Source organism: Temnothorax longispinosus, chromosome 9 (assembly GCF_030848805.1).
Source record: "Temnothorax longispinosus isolate EJ_2023e chromosome 9, Tlon_JGU_v1, whole genome shotgun sequence".
Taxonomy (NCBI): domain Eukaryota; kingdom Metazoa; phylum Arthropoda; class Insecta; order Hymenoptera; family Formicidae; genus Temnothorax; species Temnothorax longispinosus.
This window is the reverse complement of record NC_092366.1, coordinates 7,319,982-7,340,263: the sequence shown is the minus strand read 5'-3', so window position 1 is coordinate 7,340,263 and position 20,282 is coordinate 7,319,982. Positions and strand designations below refer to the sequence as shown.

The 20,282-nt window shown below is 35.2% G+C and overlaps 1 protein-coding gene across 5 annotated transcripts in view; it reads left to right on the top strand.

Moving 5' to 3' along the window:
• The window catches only part of Sick (sickie), a 126,820-nt gene that overhangs the window by 34,855 nt on the left and 71,683 nt on the right, over nt 1-20,282 (top strand). For all 5 annotated transcript variants that reach the window (XM_071788942.1, XM_071788940.1, XM_071788941.1 and 2 more), the window contains exons 4-5: nt 814-983; nt 17,479-17,642. In XM_071788942.1, the coding sequence (XP_071645043.1) occupies nt 814-983; nt 17,479-17,642 (334 nt within the window). The remainder of the gene's footprint in view (nt 1-813; nt 984-17,478; nt 17,643-20,282) is intronic.

Here is a 20,282-nt window from a genome sequence, read left to right as displayed (position 1 = left end):
TATTTTTGACATCTAAAGCAAGTTTACTTCTACTTTCGTCTTTTTGTTAACGCTTTCTTATTCTCTTGTAATGGATTTTCCGATTAAATTAATAGGGTGAGAGATACTTACGTTCCCATGGCCAGGTGAGTCATCGGCTCTCTCTCTCTCTCTCTCTCTCTCTCTCTCTCTCTCTCTCTCTCTCTCGTGCCACCCTGTAGTGCCTCGGCACGGTTCGTTTTCTGGGCAAAAGCCGGGACCAGAAACAATGGAAACGAGAGGTCGGTAGGCACGTGTGTGCAAGGTAGCCACGATCGTGACGGTCACGTTTCACTCTCGCATTGTATGTATCGTGTGGTGTATCGTGTGGAAAGCCAGCAAGGGCTTTTGTATGCATCTCTCTCGAGGACATCCTATACTCTTCCGCCTTCCCTTCCTCTCGCTCCTCTTCACGGTAGAGGATGTTATCTATACCTTTATTCGATTCCTGATTGTAAAACTGATTCTTGCTAGATATCGAGAACTTACATATTTACATTGACTTCGATGAATTGACAGAGAAATGATCGGAACTAGCTCTTACTAATTTTAATGAAAAAATAAATAATTCGCATTATATATTTTTTAAGAGCATAGCACTAGAAGTATAGCACTAGAAATTAACTTGATAAATAATTTGGAAATCAGCTTTGAAAGTAATTTGAAATTTTGCAGAAATAAAATATTCAATTATAAAGAATAAGAAATATACACAGTTTTGCGAAAAGCAGCAGGTGTCGCGTTTTATGAAACGACGAAAAGACGATTAATGAGGTTCGCTTTTGTGTTGCACAGGTCGAAAACGTAAGTTTGTGCGTAGGAGCATTGCGGGCTCTGGGAGCGGATGTAGGTGCTGTGAACCCGGGTGAATTGGCGGCAGGATCAACCCTGTGGCCAGTACTGGCTTTGCTCTTCGCCCTGTCACGTTACAAGCAGCGAGCCAAGCAACTACAGGATATGCCCAGGTAAGTTATTCCTTTCGGCAGGACAGTCGATGATCGCATGATTGTGAAAAGTGTATAACTTTGACAAGTTTTAAAGATAAGTATATATCTTTAGGGCCGTAAAAATATTGGAATTTTAGTTTCTTAAATTTGCAAAGCCTTGAAATTTTCTACAAATTTTGAATCTTTATGCCCGGTTTTCATCAACGTCGTTTAACTTGAACCTTAGTTCAATTCATTCTTTGTCTGTTTCTAAGGGAGACTGTTAGAAAGAGACAAAGAGTAAATTGAACTAAGATTCAAGTTAAACAACGTTGATGAAAAAGGGCATAAATACCGATATATATTTGGCTTCTTTTTAGAATTCTATAAATATACTATATTACATACAAGCAAACTTTTGAGATCTAAATACTTTATTTCAATATTTTAAGCTGTCGAGTTGGTTTTGTTTTTGCAATTTAGATTATGAAACTCTTTTTACATTGTAGAATTTTTAAAAAAATTTTTAAAACTTTTAACATATTTAAGATCTTAATTTGTCTTTATATTCTAGAATATTTTTTTTTTATGTTTTTTGTCTCACGTATTCACTTTTTACATCTTCAAAATTTTCAATTCTTTTCATCATATCATTAACGGGTAACCATAGACCATACCGACTCTTCGCAATCCAGTCTTCTGAAACAGACCATCAGTTTACTGTACAGCCCAACGTCGGTAAAATGGCGATGCACGAATCTATGGAGACTTTCGGCAGATATACCTATATATGATCTGCTATAGTAGTCGATGGTATCTATCTACCATGTTTCGATAACTTAAAATCGAACTTTATCAATAATCAAGATATTATTAATATTTAAAACAATAATCAACTTCATCATTTGTTAGTTAAACATCATTTATGCAGCATATTTATTAATGATTGGTGGTCCATAAAGATGAAAATTCGTTGAATTAATTAAAACGTCGATAAATCCTTTATATAGTCGATCAACTTTTATGAGCCAGAAAGGATTACATTACGGTGATATTTTAATGACACAGAATGTCAGAAGAAAGTTTTTAAGTGCGATTTGGCTTAAATTTAACTTACGGACCCGAAACTTGTCGTTGTTTGGGGGTTTTCGGTCGTGAGCGAATTATTATAGCTCGATCAAATCGAATTACGTTGAAATCAGATTACGGTACGCCATTAAATGATACCTAAAAAGATATGTATTAAAAATTAATGAAAATCTAAAAGAAACTTTACTAACTCATACAGAAAGTTCTTATATTCCCATGAGGATTAATAAATATTTCGACAAGCCACGATTATAAAACTATAAAAAATTAATTTAATACACATTTCGGAAAATATATTTATATTCTAAAGAAAAATGTTTTTTAATTTTAATAACTATATAATATTGTTATAATTAATATTAAAGCTTGCTTGCGTATCTTATGAATTGCTTAATTATTTGTTGCGTATCTTTTTATTTTGATAATCTCTTTTTTCTAATTAAGTTCTTTAGATTTATTTCCACTAAAAATTAACAAATAAAAAAAAATTTGGTCATTTTTTTCTTTTTTTTTACATGATTTTGATACGGGCTTTGTTTGGCGTGGCATTTGTATTTTGCAGCGACCTGAGATCTATGTCGAGAGCTTTATTTCCTGCCGCGCAGTCGAATCGATACCGACGTCCTGTGGAACAGCGGCCGGGTAGCGGCGTTCATTAACGTCTGCGTTAATCAACCGGCATATCTCTCTCTTTCTCACTCTTTGTCTCTTTCTCGTCTGCTTCCTCGCGTTATCGACGTCGAGTAAAGTGCATACAGTTATACCAATGTTTCGGCACGCAGAAAACGCGTTTCACGGCCGAGAGCGAGGCAACTTCAAATATTTTAATTACTCCGCAGTTAATTGCAGCAACCGAGAAGAGTGAAAGATGGAAACGTGTGTGTGAGCGCACGCGCGCGCGCGCGAGAGAGAGAGAGAGAGAGAGAGAGAGAGAGAGAGAGAGAGAGAGAGAGAGAGAGACAGAGAGAGAGAGACAGAGAGAATGATAAAGAGCAAAAAAAACGATATTTGTTATGTCGCTTAAAAATTCTTTAAAACATGATAAAACAATTTCCAATAGAATATACTTAATTAAATCAGAGTCAGAATCGAAATAAGAAGCTGCATAAAGTCGATATTAAATCATAAAATGTAGTAAGAAATTAAATATTATTTCCTCGCAGTAATAAGATAAAGAAAAGATATACGGAGATAAGTACGATGAAAAAGAGGGCATATCTCTTAAAAGCTATTCTATAGGGGTGACTGACTCTGCGTTCTTATTAATCGCGCGTGCACGCGACTGCACGCGCGGGGATGCCGCACGTGGCAAGCGCCCCAACTGTCAAGGTCGATATTTTTAAATCGTGGTACCTTCTTGGACTGGACGACGAATTGCTTAGATGAGTAACGTCCCGAAATTGTAACTTGAATAATTCGAATAACACTGCGCACCGCTTCTAAAATCTGTCCGAATTTTTAGGATTGGGTATTATTCCTGAGATTTTTACTATTTTTAATTTATGATTGCCTCATGGTTAATAATCTGTTTAACACTTGCTTATAAAATTATTTTTTAATTATATCTATTATTATTGGAAAATTAATAACAAACCTGAATCGGAGCTAAAGTCTTTTTTAGACGAGTTTAGATATTTTTATTTATAACTTTTTCTTTTAGCTTTTTTAGAATGAGTAGAGAAACTCAAATAATTAGTCCTAATTTTAATAAAGAAGTATTCATAGTCTTTCAACGCAATATACGATTGCAAATTAGAAAAAGAAATTCTTCTAATCAATATAACAATTAATGTCTTAAGGAATAACTAATCAATTAATTAAAGTTATGAATTAATAATTTATTCTTCAGCTTTCTTTAATCAACTTGAAGAAAATCTTTTTACTCCAATAGAATTATTGTAAATTTTTCATACGATTAGATATCTAACTTGTGTTTCATATTTCAGAAAAGTTACATGTAATATATAAAATAACAATATTCAAATTGGCCCTAGACCGATCTTTTTTGATCGTAAAGATGAAATTAGGGGATGTTTGCGTGCGAACTAGAAAATTCTTGGCCTGCGAGAGTCGAGATAACGGAAACGCTGAGAGAAATCTCTCTCGGGCAAAAGGGGCATTCGAGCCTGGATCTAATGGAGCGCGTAACAATTCTTCGGGTGGGAGAAACGCGAAGCCGGGGCCCTCGAGCAGGCCGCGTGTGCATTAACATATTAACAATGCTCCATTATGCCCCGGAGTGTATACCTAGTCCCATGCGTGGGCGCGTTATGGACCACTCAAGACCGCGGAACATATATTCGAAGCCTCAAAACATGTATCCTAAACTCGCTCTACGAAAACATTTTAGCGAATTTAGTGTGATTTTTTTATTAAAAGAAAATTTAATAGCAATTTTTCGTTAAATGTTTAAAATTTTTTTGATACATTAATTGCAATAATAACTTGGTTTATTAAATTCAATGTCCAGTTTATGTTAAATATTCAGTCATATGTCTGTAGGAAATTTATTATAATCTATTAGAGCGAAGAGTGTTTTCTCGAAATTGTATGGACAAAGCCTCTTTGTCAGTTTACAATCCTGATGCTTCATTCGCGCATTGAAAGATTTTCTCCTCTAATTCGCAATTATTTATTATTATAAGATTATGAATAGCTTTTTATGAAATCAAAACTAATAATTTAACTTTTCTCTTTCTTGAAAAAGATTTTTTTATACAATATTTAATAAATTTTAAAAAAATCTTAGCCAAAATTTAATTTTTAAATCTAACAAAAAAATTCAAGGTAAAAATGTATGAGAACGAGCAAAGGTAAAGACTAAGCAAGGGTCAAGGTTGACAAAAAAATTCTAGCACACGTGTACGCACATCTCGTTAGACTGTACGCACAATACATCTATAGCACACGCTCATGCGTGCACGTGCACATTGGGCGCGGGGCATTAGCATAAAAATGGTTTAAAAATTCGTCGAGCGTGCCACTGGCATTGGCTGGCTCCCAGGGAAGACTGAATCCGCCATTGGCTGACTGCGTATCGCGAGAGAGGAGGGTCGAAGAGAACGGGCTCCAGAGAGGCTGTGAGAGCTAAAACGAGTGAGGGAGAGACTGAGAGAAACGGAGATGGAATGAGATCATGAGAGAAAAAGAGAGAGAGGCTAGGAAGGACAAAGACCGATCCTGCGAGGGTGTACCCGAAGAAAAGAGAAAGAGATAAAATAAGGTAAAGAGAGACAGGAAGAGAAGAAGGGATATAGGAGGGTGCGAGAAGGCAGTACCAGGCAGTACTCAGACAAAGAAGCGTAGCAGCGTCGGAGTACCGTAGGCAGAGCGAGAACGAGAATGAGAGAGCGAGAGCGAGCGAACGAGAGAGAGAGAGAGAGAGAGAGAGAGAGAGAGAGAGAGGACCTAGAGTCCAGCTAGACGGCAGAAAGGTTCAAGGGAGACAGTAGACAACAAGATAAAGCGTGACAGAACGATGAGAGAGAAAGAGTGACGAGGAGAGTGCATCTGCATGGGGAAGCTGGTGTGACCCGAAGGGGGCTGGAAGGTGAACGGGAGAGCGAGAGGGATGCCGATGGCGGAAGAGGGGGACCAGGGGTCGCGAGATACCAAAGCGAAGGGGGGAAACGGCGAGGGAAGAGAGAAAGAGAGAGAAAGCACCACGTGCTATGGGAACGGGAATGGCTCTCTCTTCTCTTGCCGGGCCTTTCGCGGCGGTTCAGTTCGAAACGGGCCATCAACGATGCCTACACACCATGGCCACACCACCATGACCATCGCGACGGAGTGTGGTGGTCGCCCGTGGTCGCCATGAGGCGTCGTCGTTCAAGTCGATGACGCTCTCAAGAACCGAACGGTTTCTCAAACTTGCTCTCGTCTCTTTTCCCTCGTCGTCTTGTCGTTTTGTTTCGTGAATTTTTCAACAAGATCGATGGATCCGTTCGATTATGCGCGGAGCGCGGTGAAGTGTCGGTCTTCGAATCCCGCGAAGAATCGATAACGATCGCGCAGATCGCGCTCGTGGAAGTGGTACTGCATGCTGAAAGAGAAGAGGATGGAAGTTGACGATTCGTTTATGGATTTTGTTTGAACGTGAGAGGAAAACGCTCTCGTGATACGATCTATTTGGACTATCTATTTAACGCGGGAAGATTGATCAGCAAGAAAGTCTCGATTTCAACTTAATCGTTTCTACGTAATCGAGAGTTAATAAAAAAAAAAAGATTAATCTAGAACCAATATATTATAACGTATTGCTATGGCAATGATTTAAAAAAGTGAATAACTAATATAAGATAAATGAAATTTTTATAATTACATTGAACATATGACATAAATAAACTGACTGTAATGAATTGAAATATAATTAAACTTAATTTAATTATATTATAAAATCTAGAATGTGAAACATATATATGTAATGTGATAATGACGAATTAAAGTAAATATTAATAGAAAACTAATTAACGCAGATTTAATTCCACGATAAAAATCTGTTACGTAACTTTTGTTCTATTGCGATCAGAACGTACGTTACGAGCTTCTCATGTGTTTTCATCTTTTTGCATCGATCCCGTAAGGCTGTAGATCTAACCTGATCCCATCTCACGATCGACGATAAGTCGGTCGATCGAGCAGCAAGTCGGATCAATTTACGACGAAAGTGTCCGTTGGCACGCTAACATCGAATTGCGGAGTACTCGAAGAGATCCTCGTTATTTTTCGCAGTTACAATCCGCAGAATGCAACTTGTTGCAACTGTGCGTCACTATATTAGAGAAGATTGAAATCTGAGGATATTTTTCTGTAAGGTTTTAAAGTTAATCTTGAAGATACGAATCTTGTGGACAATGTGGACCAATCGCTGAAGAGATAACGTGACAATAGCGAGAATTCAAAGAATCGAGGATGAAGTAGAATCGATGAAATATGCATGAATTTTGAGGGTGAATTATTCAGCGTTTCGTAAAGAAGGAAGCACTTCGAGGTCGATGCTTTCGATTTCTCAGCACAATTTCCGTTCGGAAACCGACGTGTTGAATTTGAAGCTTCCAACGAAACTCTTGTCTTTCAGTTAACAGACAAGTTTTTATGCGAGATGAAGGAAACAAAAGTGTAAAAAATAATGTGAAAATTATGAAAAGAAGTACAAGTATTATTACAGGCGAATAATATGTATGTATAGTGAAAAAGAAAATAAAAGTGATATCATATTAATAGGATTAATGTAACAAAAGAATGCTAAGTTATCGCTTAAATATATATTTATATATGCCACTATTTCTAAATCATAATGTATAAAAAGTAATATCGACAACAGAAGATAAGAAGACTAAACACATGTTTATTTCAAGATTAGAATTTAACAAATCCTAAAATTGAGATATTTGAAATTATCAAACATATCGAGTGAGATCAAGAATTTCTTTATGTAAGCATTCAGTATTGGATCTCCCTCCTACGTAAATTCTTTTCATTCAATTTAAATCTCGCTTTCGTTCAAGAGCGAAGAAAACGATTTCATCTCGGAGCGTAAATAAGATCCGTACAGTAAACAAGGCGAATAAAGTGCAAGATAAAATAGGATCTGGAATCTGACGAATAGAAAATGACGCTCGGTTTAAACAATAAATTTCGCCATTCGATCGACGACGAGAATCGGCGAAACGATATCGAGAAGCTCAGCACGAAGTAGATCTCTTTTATCACCGGTGTCTCGTTCCCACGTTTTACGAGCCCTTATTATAGCGAGGATAATAACAATCTCGAGAGGAAGGGACCATCGGGTCCATCGATACCACTCGATCGTTAAGTCGCAACCTCGAGGATACAATAAAAGGATAAACTGATAAATTATTGTTATTACATACTTTTTTGAGTTACTTTAAGTAAAACCACTACTTAATAAAACAACAAAGAAACTTGTAACATCAAGCAAATAAAGCTGTGAAATGAAATAAATGCAAAGAGTGTGAAGTTTGATATATTATTTAAAATACTTTGATATAATACATTCATAAGAGAATGAACAATAATTAATATATAAACGATTTTATTTTTAACACAATAAAACAGTACTTACAATTAGTTATTTTAATTAAAAAAAAAACATAAATGGATTAATATTGATATAATATGAAGTGCAACTTAAGGCGATTACTTTCGCCAGTTTAAGAGGAATCATCAGTAAAATATTCGAAGAAAAAAAAGAGGGATAACCGCAAGGCATCATGGGAAATAGCGGAAGCAGCGGGGGTAGCAGCAGCAGGAAGGCACGGAGCTTGCCAAATTCGCCGGAAGCGCACAGGTATCCCAGCATTCTTTCCACCGACTTAATTTGTAAATGAAAAACAGAACCGTAAAATAAAAATACGATCAGAAATAATTAAAAATAAAATGTATCTCATGAATCTCTCTGTTTCTAATGTCGACATTGTGAATTGATATATCGTTTGTCGTGGGTGGAATACTTATATATATTTACTCGCTACTTCCGACATATTCTTATTCTTATATCTCATTGTATTTCGATCCTTATTCTTTCGTTCGCTTGAGCAAGCGACGACGAAACCGGTTATTCGGTATATTTAGGATTTCTTGAATCGCGCGGGCTACGTACACATTACCGCTATGTGTAATGTAAGTCCTTCGAGGAAAAGTAGACGTTGAAATTTTTTCATCTATTTTTCATATATTGTTACCTTGATTGCATGAAATTAAACGTAGTTAAGAAAATTGTATTTCTTACTGAAGTGAATATTTCTGAACTTAATAAAAAGGGAAAGAGCAAGAATCAAATGGTAAACTTGGTATAATATATTGTATGTATATACCATATAAATGCTCAAATATCTACAATTTTTATATCTTATTTAAATAAAAAAAATATAAAATTGATTGAACAGGTAATTCAATTAATTAGAAATTATAATTAAGTTCGTGACATTTCTTATTTATTGATACAAAAATTGAAATAAATTATATATAATATTTTTATATTTTTATAGCGGTCGAATTCTATTTCCTCATTTTTTTCTTTTTCGTAAAATTGCAAATTGCGAAAGTGACAACAGCCACTAATTCGAGTCGCGTGTTGTAGGTTGGAGGTATCGAGGAGGCTCGCGACAGTCGCGGCCTGCGGGCTGCAAGCTGCGATGCGAGGTCCTAACCGGTCTCTTCGAGTTCCCGTGGTGATCGGCCGCGACCAGGCGGATCTGGTTTTGCATTTTTCCGTTCTCGATATAGATCGGCGGCGACTGGCCGATTCACGGCGTTCTTCTCTTTCTTTCCAATTATCATGTAATTATGCTTTCCCGCATATACCGCAACCAACCGTCACGAATAATGAGGATTGCGGAAAGTAAGAACAATGTCTTTGTAACACCCTTACGCACTTCTAACAAGGGTAGAAAATAAACAATAAAGTCTTACATCCTCGTATATAAAAATCTAATATATATATTTTTAAGTATATATTATAAAAAATATATAAAGAAGATAAAAGAGAATTGTTTCATTATTTTCTCTTCAAAAATACATATTTAAGATAAATTGCGCATATACGATAAAAATATGTGTATAAAGTTCAGAAATGTAAAATGGGAAAAGAGAAATAAAATAAGAAAGAAAAGAAAATGAATAATACATTTTCTAATTATAAAAATACATAATTAACATATATAACTATATATATTTGTGTGTAATAACTTTTAATATAAAAAACTAGATATTGTTTATTATAAACATTGTTCTTGCAAGTGCGATCTGTCTTATGGCATAATTGCTCGCGAGGGAACACTGGGAAGAATACGACATTTCGGGTGAAATTTTAACAGCGATGAAACTCGAAGGGTAATAGGATTCTTTAATTAAATCGGCTTAAAAAATTCATTTCCCGTTAGCAGCATGCAAAGGGAGGAAAGTGGATCCTTCGAATATTTTTTCAAGCATACTCGATTTCGAACGCTCTCAATTCGCAAAATATTCGTGAAGATGCAAGTCTTTCTTTATGCTCGATAACTAACAATTAAAGTTGCCGAGATCGTTTTTATTGTTAAAAAAAATCGTCGACGATAATTCCCATGAATGAATGAATTGATATATCACCAGAATATCGTTTGCATAAAATTTAAACGCATAATTGTACACAAAATGGTTTTAATTTGCATCAAAATCTGTATATAATCTGTATATAAATATAATTTATCCATTTTACTTTGTATGTAGGTACGTAGAAATCAGAATTTAGTTTATGCGAATATAGCTTATTTCTTATTTTCACTATTTTATTTTGTTTTGACGAAACAGTTTCTGAGCAAACAATTTTCCAAACGTATTTTTTCTCTTTACTTTCTCTTCGACTTGTTCCTTTCTTTATTTAGCGAACGAGTTCAAAGACATCCGCGGGTCGACGAGAGTGAGTCAATGTTTTCGATGTGAATGGCCGCAGAAATAGATCCTTGGGCAAGCACGTTTCGCGATCGCGCGATTTGCGGGCTAAATTCTGCGCGACTGATGTTAGTGAAACGAGAGCGAGCTTGTGTGTCGTCTCGTGTGTCACCGATCGTGCGCATCAAAAGGAAAAACGACGATTCGACGCGGTGCGTAAACAGGAATAATCCGAGCTGACAATGTTGCGCTCGTGCGTAATGATTGAATCATTTTTGACAGCTCGTTTCAGACAAACCGACTTAAGCCACTTTGAAATTATTTTTTAAATAAAAAATGAGATAATAACACTATTAAAAATATCTGAAAAATAAAATCTATTCTTTTAAAGATATCTGAAATATTAGAAAAAAAGCTAAGAAAATTAATTCTAAGAAAAAAAAATCTAAATAATTCAAATAATTAAATTTTGAAAATTCAAATAAAATATTAAAATATTTTTTAAACAATTTTTGCATTATTGATATGTTAGGTTAAAAAATTTTATTTAACTATTATTATTTTTAAAACTAAACACCTTTTATTCTGTATTTTTTATTATAATTTTTGCAACAATAGTTAACATTGTCGTTTATTATTGTATGTTATTATTGTTTTTATTATGTGTAAAATATCAAATTTAATAATTAAATATGTAATCTTTACATCCGCGGCAAACAAAGAGCAACGTTTGATTGGTTTTGAAGCGAAGATCCGGCCGTGCCCTGATGAGAATCAGCAAATAAACAACCATATTTTGCTCGCGTTCCCCAGGAGATGCTCTCGCCAAGTTCGCTTTGATTAATTAGAATGGTGCATTGTTCGCGATGCATCGGCGATGATGCATCGCGGCAAAGAGGGCGGAGGTCGGCGGAACCGTTATGCATCGCGATTGTTTTGGATGCAAGAAGATCAAACTCTGCCTTTAGAGTGTATATTAGAATACAACCCAAAAATATATTTAAAATTCTGACAAAAAAAAGAAATACGTAAAGTACGTAAAATACGTAAGATAATGAAAAATTACCGATTATATTACATCGTTAATTCTAAAATTATTGCTGATAATAATTAATATTGATATATAATTATTTTCTTTATTATTTAATAAATAATATTGCGGGTACTTTTTAGGAATCCTTCTGTACTTTTGTAAAAATCTGTATTCTTCATTTTCTTAAACTGAATCATTAAAAATTTTACCGAGTGAGAAACAGAGTAACACAGAATTTTACTCGGGTATATCTTTCATCTTCAATCATTTTTAATACAAATTTCGACTAACATTTCGACTAATGATTCGCTGCTTTGTAGTGAATACACTCTTTTTTTTTAACAATAAGAGAGTAAACATTTATTATTTCATATTATTTCTTCTTATTATTTCATATTATATTATGCACCTTTCACGTCTTTAGTATACAAAATAGTTTCCAAAATTTCCTGCAAACTTTAGGAGAGCTATCTTTTAAAGAGTAACGGTATGCATCAGCGTCCTTGCCTGCGTATCGGCGATAAACGGTGGTCGTGAAAGAACCGCGTAATAATATCGCCTCGCGGGGAAGAACGGTTCTGCTCGTCATCGTGGTTCTTCCTGGAAGCGGCAGTTAAGTCCTTCTTCTCTCGAGATCCTCTAAATTTATCCCGTGTTCCGCTGAAACAACGAGGCTCCACTCCGCTTCGCGCCACACTATATGAAATCCTCTCTCTTGACTCTCTTTCTCCTCGAATAAGACTCGGCAATTACTTCTAATACCCAGAATGAATTATTCGATTTGTTCCGGCGCTATCCGCGTCTAGCTCTCGCCTCCGCTCCTCTTTGGTCTTTGTTAACGCGACTACTCGCGCGCGACGCCGCGCGCCGCAGTCAATTTGCAGCGATTTATACTCCTGTTCCTGTACGAATAATTCGCCAAAAAGCGGAGGCAACGAGATACGACTCGTGACACGAGAAAATTTCAAAGACAAGACGGTAAAATAATATGTACTACCATAATACAATAAATAATTACTATCTACTTTAAAGTAAAAGTTTTTATTATTTTGGATTGAAATCTAAGTCTTCAATGAGTATTTCAAATGTGTGATCTTTTTTGGATATCGAAAAATTCGTCTTCTTGCAAAAACGTCTGATCAATAAAATTACCACTCAATTTTACGCTCACACACCTCGATACTTGAAATATATGAAAATACAGGTTCCATTAATTGTGGTTTTATTCACGGTTTCACCTGTATCGCGTTTTAATTTGAAGTGATATGTTTCTATTTTTAAATCTATAATAGCGACAACGCGGAAATATTTTTCAGTCAACAATTCAGTCAACCTATAGGTATACATTTTACTATAAGTTAGCTTAGAAAAATTTTAAAACAAAATTAAATACTTAATTCTAGACAATAGTGTATTTATAGTAAAAAGAGATAATAATATTTAAAAATGAGATAAGTAGTATATATTATAAAATAAATTTATAATATAAATTGCTTTGACAAAATTATGCAACTTCGTACAAATTATATTTTTATTTTATTAATTATTATATCTTCTACTTTTGCAGACAAGACAATGTACAATATCATTAGGTAATATTAAACTCAAAGAAAGTGACGTGTACTTAATATAATATTACGACACTTCGTTTTCCAGCGAGAACTGGCTCTAGCTTTCGCGAGATTTCGAGATCTCGCTTTGGCGAATGAGAGAAAGAACGCTCTCTCTATATATCGCAGCGACAGGATCTCTAATTGGCGACCGTTCGAAAAATCGTACCGGTCGGTTCGATCCCGGCAGTCAGCAATTAAAAGGAATGTCGTCCCCGCCGATATGCATCTTGTCGTTGCTGGTCGACCAGCCTAATCACGCGCTCTTGTTGCCCGCGAGCGTCAAAGGGAGAGCCAGCGACTCCCTTGTACGTTTTGCAATTGAATTGCGCATATGGCGCGTTTACGTTGTTCGTTTAAGCGCGATTATTCAATTATTTTAGCTGTTTGCATAAAACTTTTGCGAATATACGTATATTTATCAACCGCGCAAAATAACAAACGTAAACAAAACGATTTATTCCATGTATTTGTAATATATTATCAATTTAATATTAACTTAATTAAAACAAAAAGAAAGTAGTGTTAAGATTTTTAGGAATGTTAATTTATTATTTGGAAGAAAGACTTGCGAACAACAGCAAATGAAAGGTAGAACTTTTATGTAATAGGTTTTATTAATTTTTGCAAACATTATTGATTCGTTATTTATAGGAATAGGGTTAATTAGCCGAGTGACGGCGTGTCACGATGATAAACGAAAAGTGACAAGGGCTTCCGTCAGCTTGTTACTTGTAATCCCATCATTGGATTACATCGAGAACGATGCAAACGCGCATCAGTCGTCATTGATGGACGCTAATGAAACATGGTTAGGTAATTAGAAACCGAGTTAAAGTTGCGGAAAAATCGTATTGTTAATTACGCTAATGCCTAATGAACACGTGACGCCGAACAAATTGCATTGTTATTGCATTGGTGTGTGTAACCGAAAAGTTTGATTGCGTGTGATTTGTTCGAATAAAGGCTTTTATCGAGCGATCATCGAACGCGATTAATCAAACGCGATAATAATGGCCCTTGCGAAACATGTGGCTGCACGGCAGAAATTATTTAATCTGACAATGAGATGTCGTCATAAATAACGTAACACGATTACGAAGTAGAGTATACTTGCAGCGAGACGATTATATAACTAATAAGAAAGTATAAATTGTGATTTAAGATATTAATAGAGAAAGCAGGTAAAAATAAATTTTAAAAAAAGATTAAAACAATATGTTTAGAAGATATTATTTTACTGTATAAGATATTAATTGTTATTTAAGAAAATAATACACATATGATATATCTATATGTGTAACACAATAGGTATATTAACATGATTAGAATCAAAAATTAATTTCGTCATTTGAAGACCTCTGAAAATCGGGACGCATATCATGTAACTAATTAAAGATTTTAATAATAGGTGTCGACGCAGATTGAATCGAAACAAACAAGAGACAAAGACTGTGTAAAGGCGCCGTTTACGGCCGCGAAACGCCCATTTCGCGCCGATATTAATATATCGCTGGGGGTAAGACGTCGCGGCGGTGGTGGCAGTTGCAACACGCGCCACAGCGCGGGCGCCCGACGTCGCGTCGGTACGCGTCGACCGTGGCATTAATTTCCGATATTGCTCTCGTAAATATTCGCGACTCGCCGCCGACCATCCTCGTCGGATTGAAATATCTCTCTTTTTCTGGATTCGACATTGCCAGCGCGCGTCCCTGTTGGAGGATCATTTTTTATATATCGGCTCTCAGGATCGTAGATATACCCACGAGACAAGATTCAAAATGGTTCTAACAATAAGAATAAAAAGAAGCATTCGTTTTACGGTATATTTTTATTTTTAATTATATATAGCTTGATAAATTAGTTTTATGAAAGAGGTAACAGATAGAGGAAAAGAAAATTATTATTTGTTGAAGGTTTGCATACCGCATTCTTCAAGAAGTTAAAAAATTCCTTAATTTTATATTTCATGAAAACGTTGAGTCAATTTTATTATTATAATCGCAGATTATTTTTATTCTTACCTTCCTCTCTCGTTTTTGTCTTAGAAATTTTGTTATACTTTATTTCATTTTTCTATTAGCAATAGAGTTCTAGGGTCTTCCCCTATGTATACGGTCCTACAAATTCGGTTTCAATATATTAGGGGAAGATTCGGGACAGGAAGGATATCCTAAAATGCATCTGCGGCAGGCCTGCATTTTGTCACGTAAAAAATAAAATTTCTCTTTTAATAAAGGATATTTATATGTATTGGGAAACATTCGGCATTATAAAAAACATATTAAATTATAATATATAGATAGGGGTATTGAAATAAGTTAGAGTTTAACGGTTTGACAGGTTATGTCGGGTTAAAGTCGGGTAAAAAGTTAATTTTTACACTTTTAACCCAAAGATTAATGTGATAGGTTAATGAGTCACTTATGTATTTTGCATAACCTTAAAGAGTAGCGCGCCCAAAGTTAATTAATTAACTTTTTACTCGACTTTAACCCGACATAACCTGTCAAACCGTTAAACTTTAACTTATTTAAATACCCCTAATATATCAACCCCGTGTTCCTTTTTTACTGGCAGTGATGAAAATATATAGTTTGCGTCACGTAACTATAGATTTTCAGTACTGGCAGTGAATAAAGGAACACAGCCCAAGTTAATACATTAATTATTAAATTAACAATATAGAATCTTTTATCGATAAGTTATATGATTTATTGAATCCATTTTCTGTACATTTACTAAAACAAATCTTTTCAATTTATTAATTAAATCAGTCGTTTATTTGCTATCACAAAAGCGAAGAAGGAACTTTTTAATTAAAAAATCATTCAAGATTATTCTCTACACGTCAGGATTCATCGACGCTGCGATTCGTCCTGTACTCACGCGCACACAAACAAAATAGAAATTTATAAAATGCTTTGTGTGTGTATCGCATAATTTAATCCATTACATATCTCGCTCGCATTGTGCCTTCCTCGGATATTATTGTATCGTGTCCCTGCACAGCAGGCACAAGATTGGATCTTTCGCAGTTCGAGAGAAAGAATGCAACGAGAAAGGTGTGTCCCGCGAGTCGCGTTGCACCAGCTGTGCGTGCGATGCAAATGGATGTGCGAGACCCACCGTTACTATATGTATATAAATCGGGAAACGAACCTGACTCATGAACTATACTGTATTGAACTCATGAACTGACTATACTAAATTCTAGTCTAGACTATACTAATTACTATACTAAATTCTAATCTAGATAGTAGAGATATTCTAAAAGATCGTATTATTAACGTAATTCTTATCGTATGTAATAAATCTTGCCTTGTTAAAATTTTTAAGAATTAGCAAGTAACAATACCATGTATTTTATGTTAAATGTTTGTATATTTAACGTTATTTGATAATGTACTTTGATACTAATTAATTAGGCTATTGCAATTCAATTCACTTTCGATGACAAAATAGTTCTTAAATATAGATTGAAAAATATTTATACCAAATAATTATTTATTTGTATCTATTTTTTTGTAACTAACACTGCATGTAGGCCCTTTCGTTTATCCATCTAATCCGTTTAATTTTTTTACTTTTCTTCTTCCATCGGGTATACCATATAATAAGTAAATTAAGAGACACATTGAGAAGTTGCGATCTGCGAGTGAGAGGTAAAACCAGTTCGTTATCCTTTTCCTTATTCTTTTCGCAGCCTTGAATCTTATAGTAACCTGCAGCTACGTTCTCTACTTCGTGGGCACTTGAGTCAATTGGCAGCTGCAATTATTTTAATTGCGGCAAAATAGATGATATATTTAGGGCAAAGCGATGATTTATGCGGGATGTGGATATCGGATAGCCGGGTTTAGTGTTTAAACGTGTGGCGCGAATACGAGTCAAAGGCCGTTTCTCTGCCAAGCCGGTTATATTCGCAAGGTTTATGGACGGTACTTGGTAATTCGAGCACAAGAGTGTGTACATGACGTTATAATGGACCCTATGTATGGTTCTTACGCATTTATATACATATGTCAAAAAGCTACTAGTTGAAAGGAATTTAACTATGTATTTAATTGTTGATTTATGCATTTACCGGATTAGCTGACCTAATTGGCTGACAGGATTGTTAATTAAATAATGATTTAAGAAAGATAATTTATGTTATTTGCGATGAACTTGCTTTATACCATATTTTATTTAAATTTTTGTCAGTTTATACTTAATAATATTTTTTTCTTATGTTTGTATATATATAATAAATTTATTTTTATAAAATAATTTTTTCTTATAATTGTTTTTTTTTACAGAAAAATGTTTTAATAAATTTACATTTTTTATATGTATTCTCCGAAAATGTATTTTGTAAATCAAAAATATATGAAACAAGAGCTGACAACAGAATCCCTTTTCATTTCAGGCTGCCGTCGCCCTATAACAAGCAGTCGTCAGGAGTTGGCGTCGCAGGGGGTGGCCCTGGGGGTGGTACAAGTATACCCCTGCCCGCGACCGTCGCCGCCACCAGGAGATGCCCTCCGGACAAAGTCAGACCGGCTCCGGCACCGACGCATCAATCACAACTCGGTAAGTTCCATCAACCCATCTTCCTCACCCTCTTGCCGCAAACTTTTCGAACATTGCCGTGTTTTATAGAAAAACATAAAAGCTTTACTCTCATCACAGAAGGGCAGAAAATGTATTCAATATATTGCATAATGTAATAATATTACATTATCACAATTTTTAATAAATTGGTTATTATTTCGTTTAATATATACGTATATTCTAACACACATATATTTAAAATATTAATTTATATTAATAATTTGTAAAAAATTGCTTTGTTTAAAAACCAATTATACCTATTTTCTAAAATAATTTGTTACATTTTATTTACACATTTAAATTGCAATCCACTGGGGAACTGCCAGAAAAATGTCTAATTGGTCTGACATCCCGCGTTATTTATCTAAAATTTGTTTTTGCACGATAAATAAATCAATTAGAGAAAATGCCAATAAATAACGAAAAATGCTATGAATAAAAGTGGAAAATGAACATGGTAGACGGAATTAAAAAACTAAACGTTACAATTTTTAACAATGATCAACAATTTGCGGCAATACCGAAATTTATTATTTATTTTGCGGTGCGATTGTGACAGCATTCGCCACATTTTTGCAAACAAAAATTCATTAGCAAGCGAATATCGTCCACCACATTGATCTTTCAATGGTCAAATGGCTTCATCCCCAACCTGTCTATTTTTTTTTTCCAGATCGTCTGTAATATTATCGGAATTTTATTGCATTAATCGTTTTAATTATTTCTGGATTTCTTCTGGATCTAGGCGTTTAAACTTTCTGTTTTTATAGTTTTTAAAGTGAGAAATACGTCTGTAATTAAAAATCGTCTACAATTTAAATCAAAAAAGTTTGTAAATTATTACTGCGACTGCTAATTTAAAATATTATGAAATTGGACCGATGATTATGAAAATACGCAGAATTATAACTTTCCTCACTTTAAACAATTAGGCTATTCTTTCTTTGAAGTCGCATTTCTCTCGAGACGTAAAGAACGACAAAAGGGAGCGATGTGCACCCGTGTTAAGAACACCCCATTAGCCATTAGCCCCGTGAATAGCTTTTAGCAACCCTTTGCGCATTTCTGGCTGTCGCAAGAGATCCTGGACCACCATGAAAACTCGTCTCCATGCTCCCCCGTTATTGCGAATATATATGGTGGCTTGTACGATAGTATCTTCTTCATGTGCGTTCTCACGTACGCTTTCGTCTCTCATTTATCCCTTTCATATGTATAAGTGCAGTTTATATACAAACGCTATACAAACTTTCCTCTGCTGATATATACAAATATATAATTTTTATTTTCCTTTCACTCTCTCTTTTTCTTTCTGTATCGTATATATGAACAACTATCGATTTATAGTAAAGAGAGAGAAATAATTGTAGAGAATTAATTGCAAATATATTCTATAATCCAAGTGACTTGTCTAAAAGACAAATGAAATTTCCACACAGATATTCGTATTTGCTGTTATCATAATTCTTCCATATCTATCTTATTTAACTGCACTTAGTCTCTTCCAAAATGATGAATAATCTTCTTTGTCTACCCTCCCTTTTCTCTCTCACGAATGCGTACGATCGTCTATCCTCTCTATTGCGTGCGCGCTGCGCATACGTACAGCGATATTACCTACAAAGGGGGTGAGGTGAAAGCGGGGGAAACCTGGGGGTATTCCCCGTCCCTGCGAGATGGGGTGGCACCCCATAGTTTATACTTTACTCTCAACTCCCGCGTTTCCACGGGCCAGATGTGCTCGGGCATCCGATTTACAGGGACGCTCAACTTCGAGCCTTTTCTCGGGACAATGGAGGCGAAGGAAAAGAAAGTGAAGGAGAAGACCGGTCTCTCTTCGAGAGAGGGCGATAAAATGCACGCACGAGTCTTTCTCTGCGTTCTTAACAGTCGTCGGGTTCGCTCTCTGGTTCAATTGCTTAGCGTGCCGTTGCGAAAAATGCGAATGCTAACCGGTCCTTGTCGTCTGACGAGGAGATTTCCCTTTTTTCTGCTAACGGGGAACCTGGTGCCCGCCATTACAGCGATCAATGAGAACGAGATAAGTCGTTCATTCCATGTTGTCTCATTCATATATTTATACAACGCATCGTCATGAGACTTTTGTTTGAGGATTTGAAAGTGAAAATAAGGCAAACTAATTTATATATGATATATAGGTATTAAATAATACATAATATTCTTACTTATTTGTTATTAAGTTTTGTAAAAATATATTGGATTTATTGAATATACAAGATATCGTCTTTTTTTAAATTTATGATAATAGTAATAATAATAATTAAATATTTTTGAAAATGTATTTGCTTTTTCAATTTTCTACATTGTACTCTTTTTTTTATAATACAAGTCTACTGAACGATGAGAAGAATCTCATGCTCTTATCACTTACATGGTTGGGCACCTCTGGCGCGTAGCTTTATGAGGGGATGCTGTACTCTCTCTTCATCTCTCTTTCTCTTTCTCTCTCTCTCTCTCTCTTTCTCTTCGTCTCTCTTGCTATTCTCCATATATCGTGCGATATCAAAGCCCGCGTGTCCGTGTGTCTGGATACAGAATACGTTTTTCTATGTTCGAAATAGACTTCCACATCGTACACAAACTAACCGACTGGCCTTA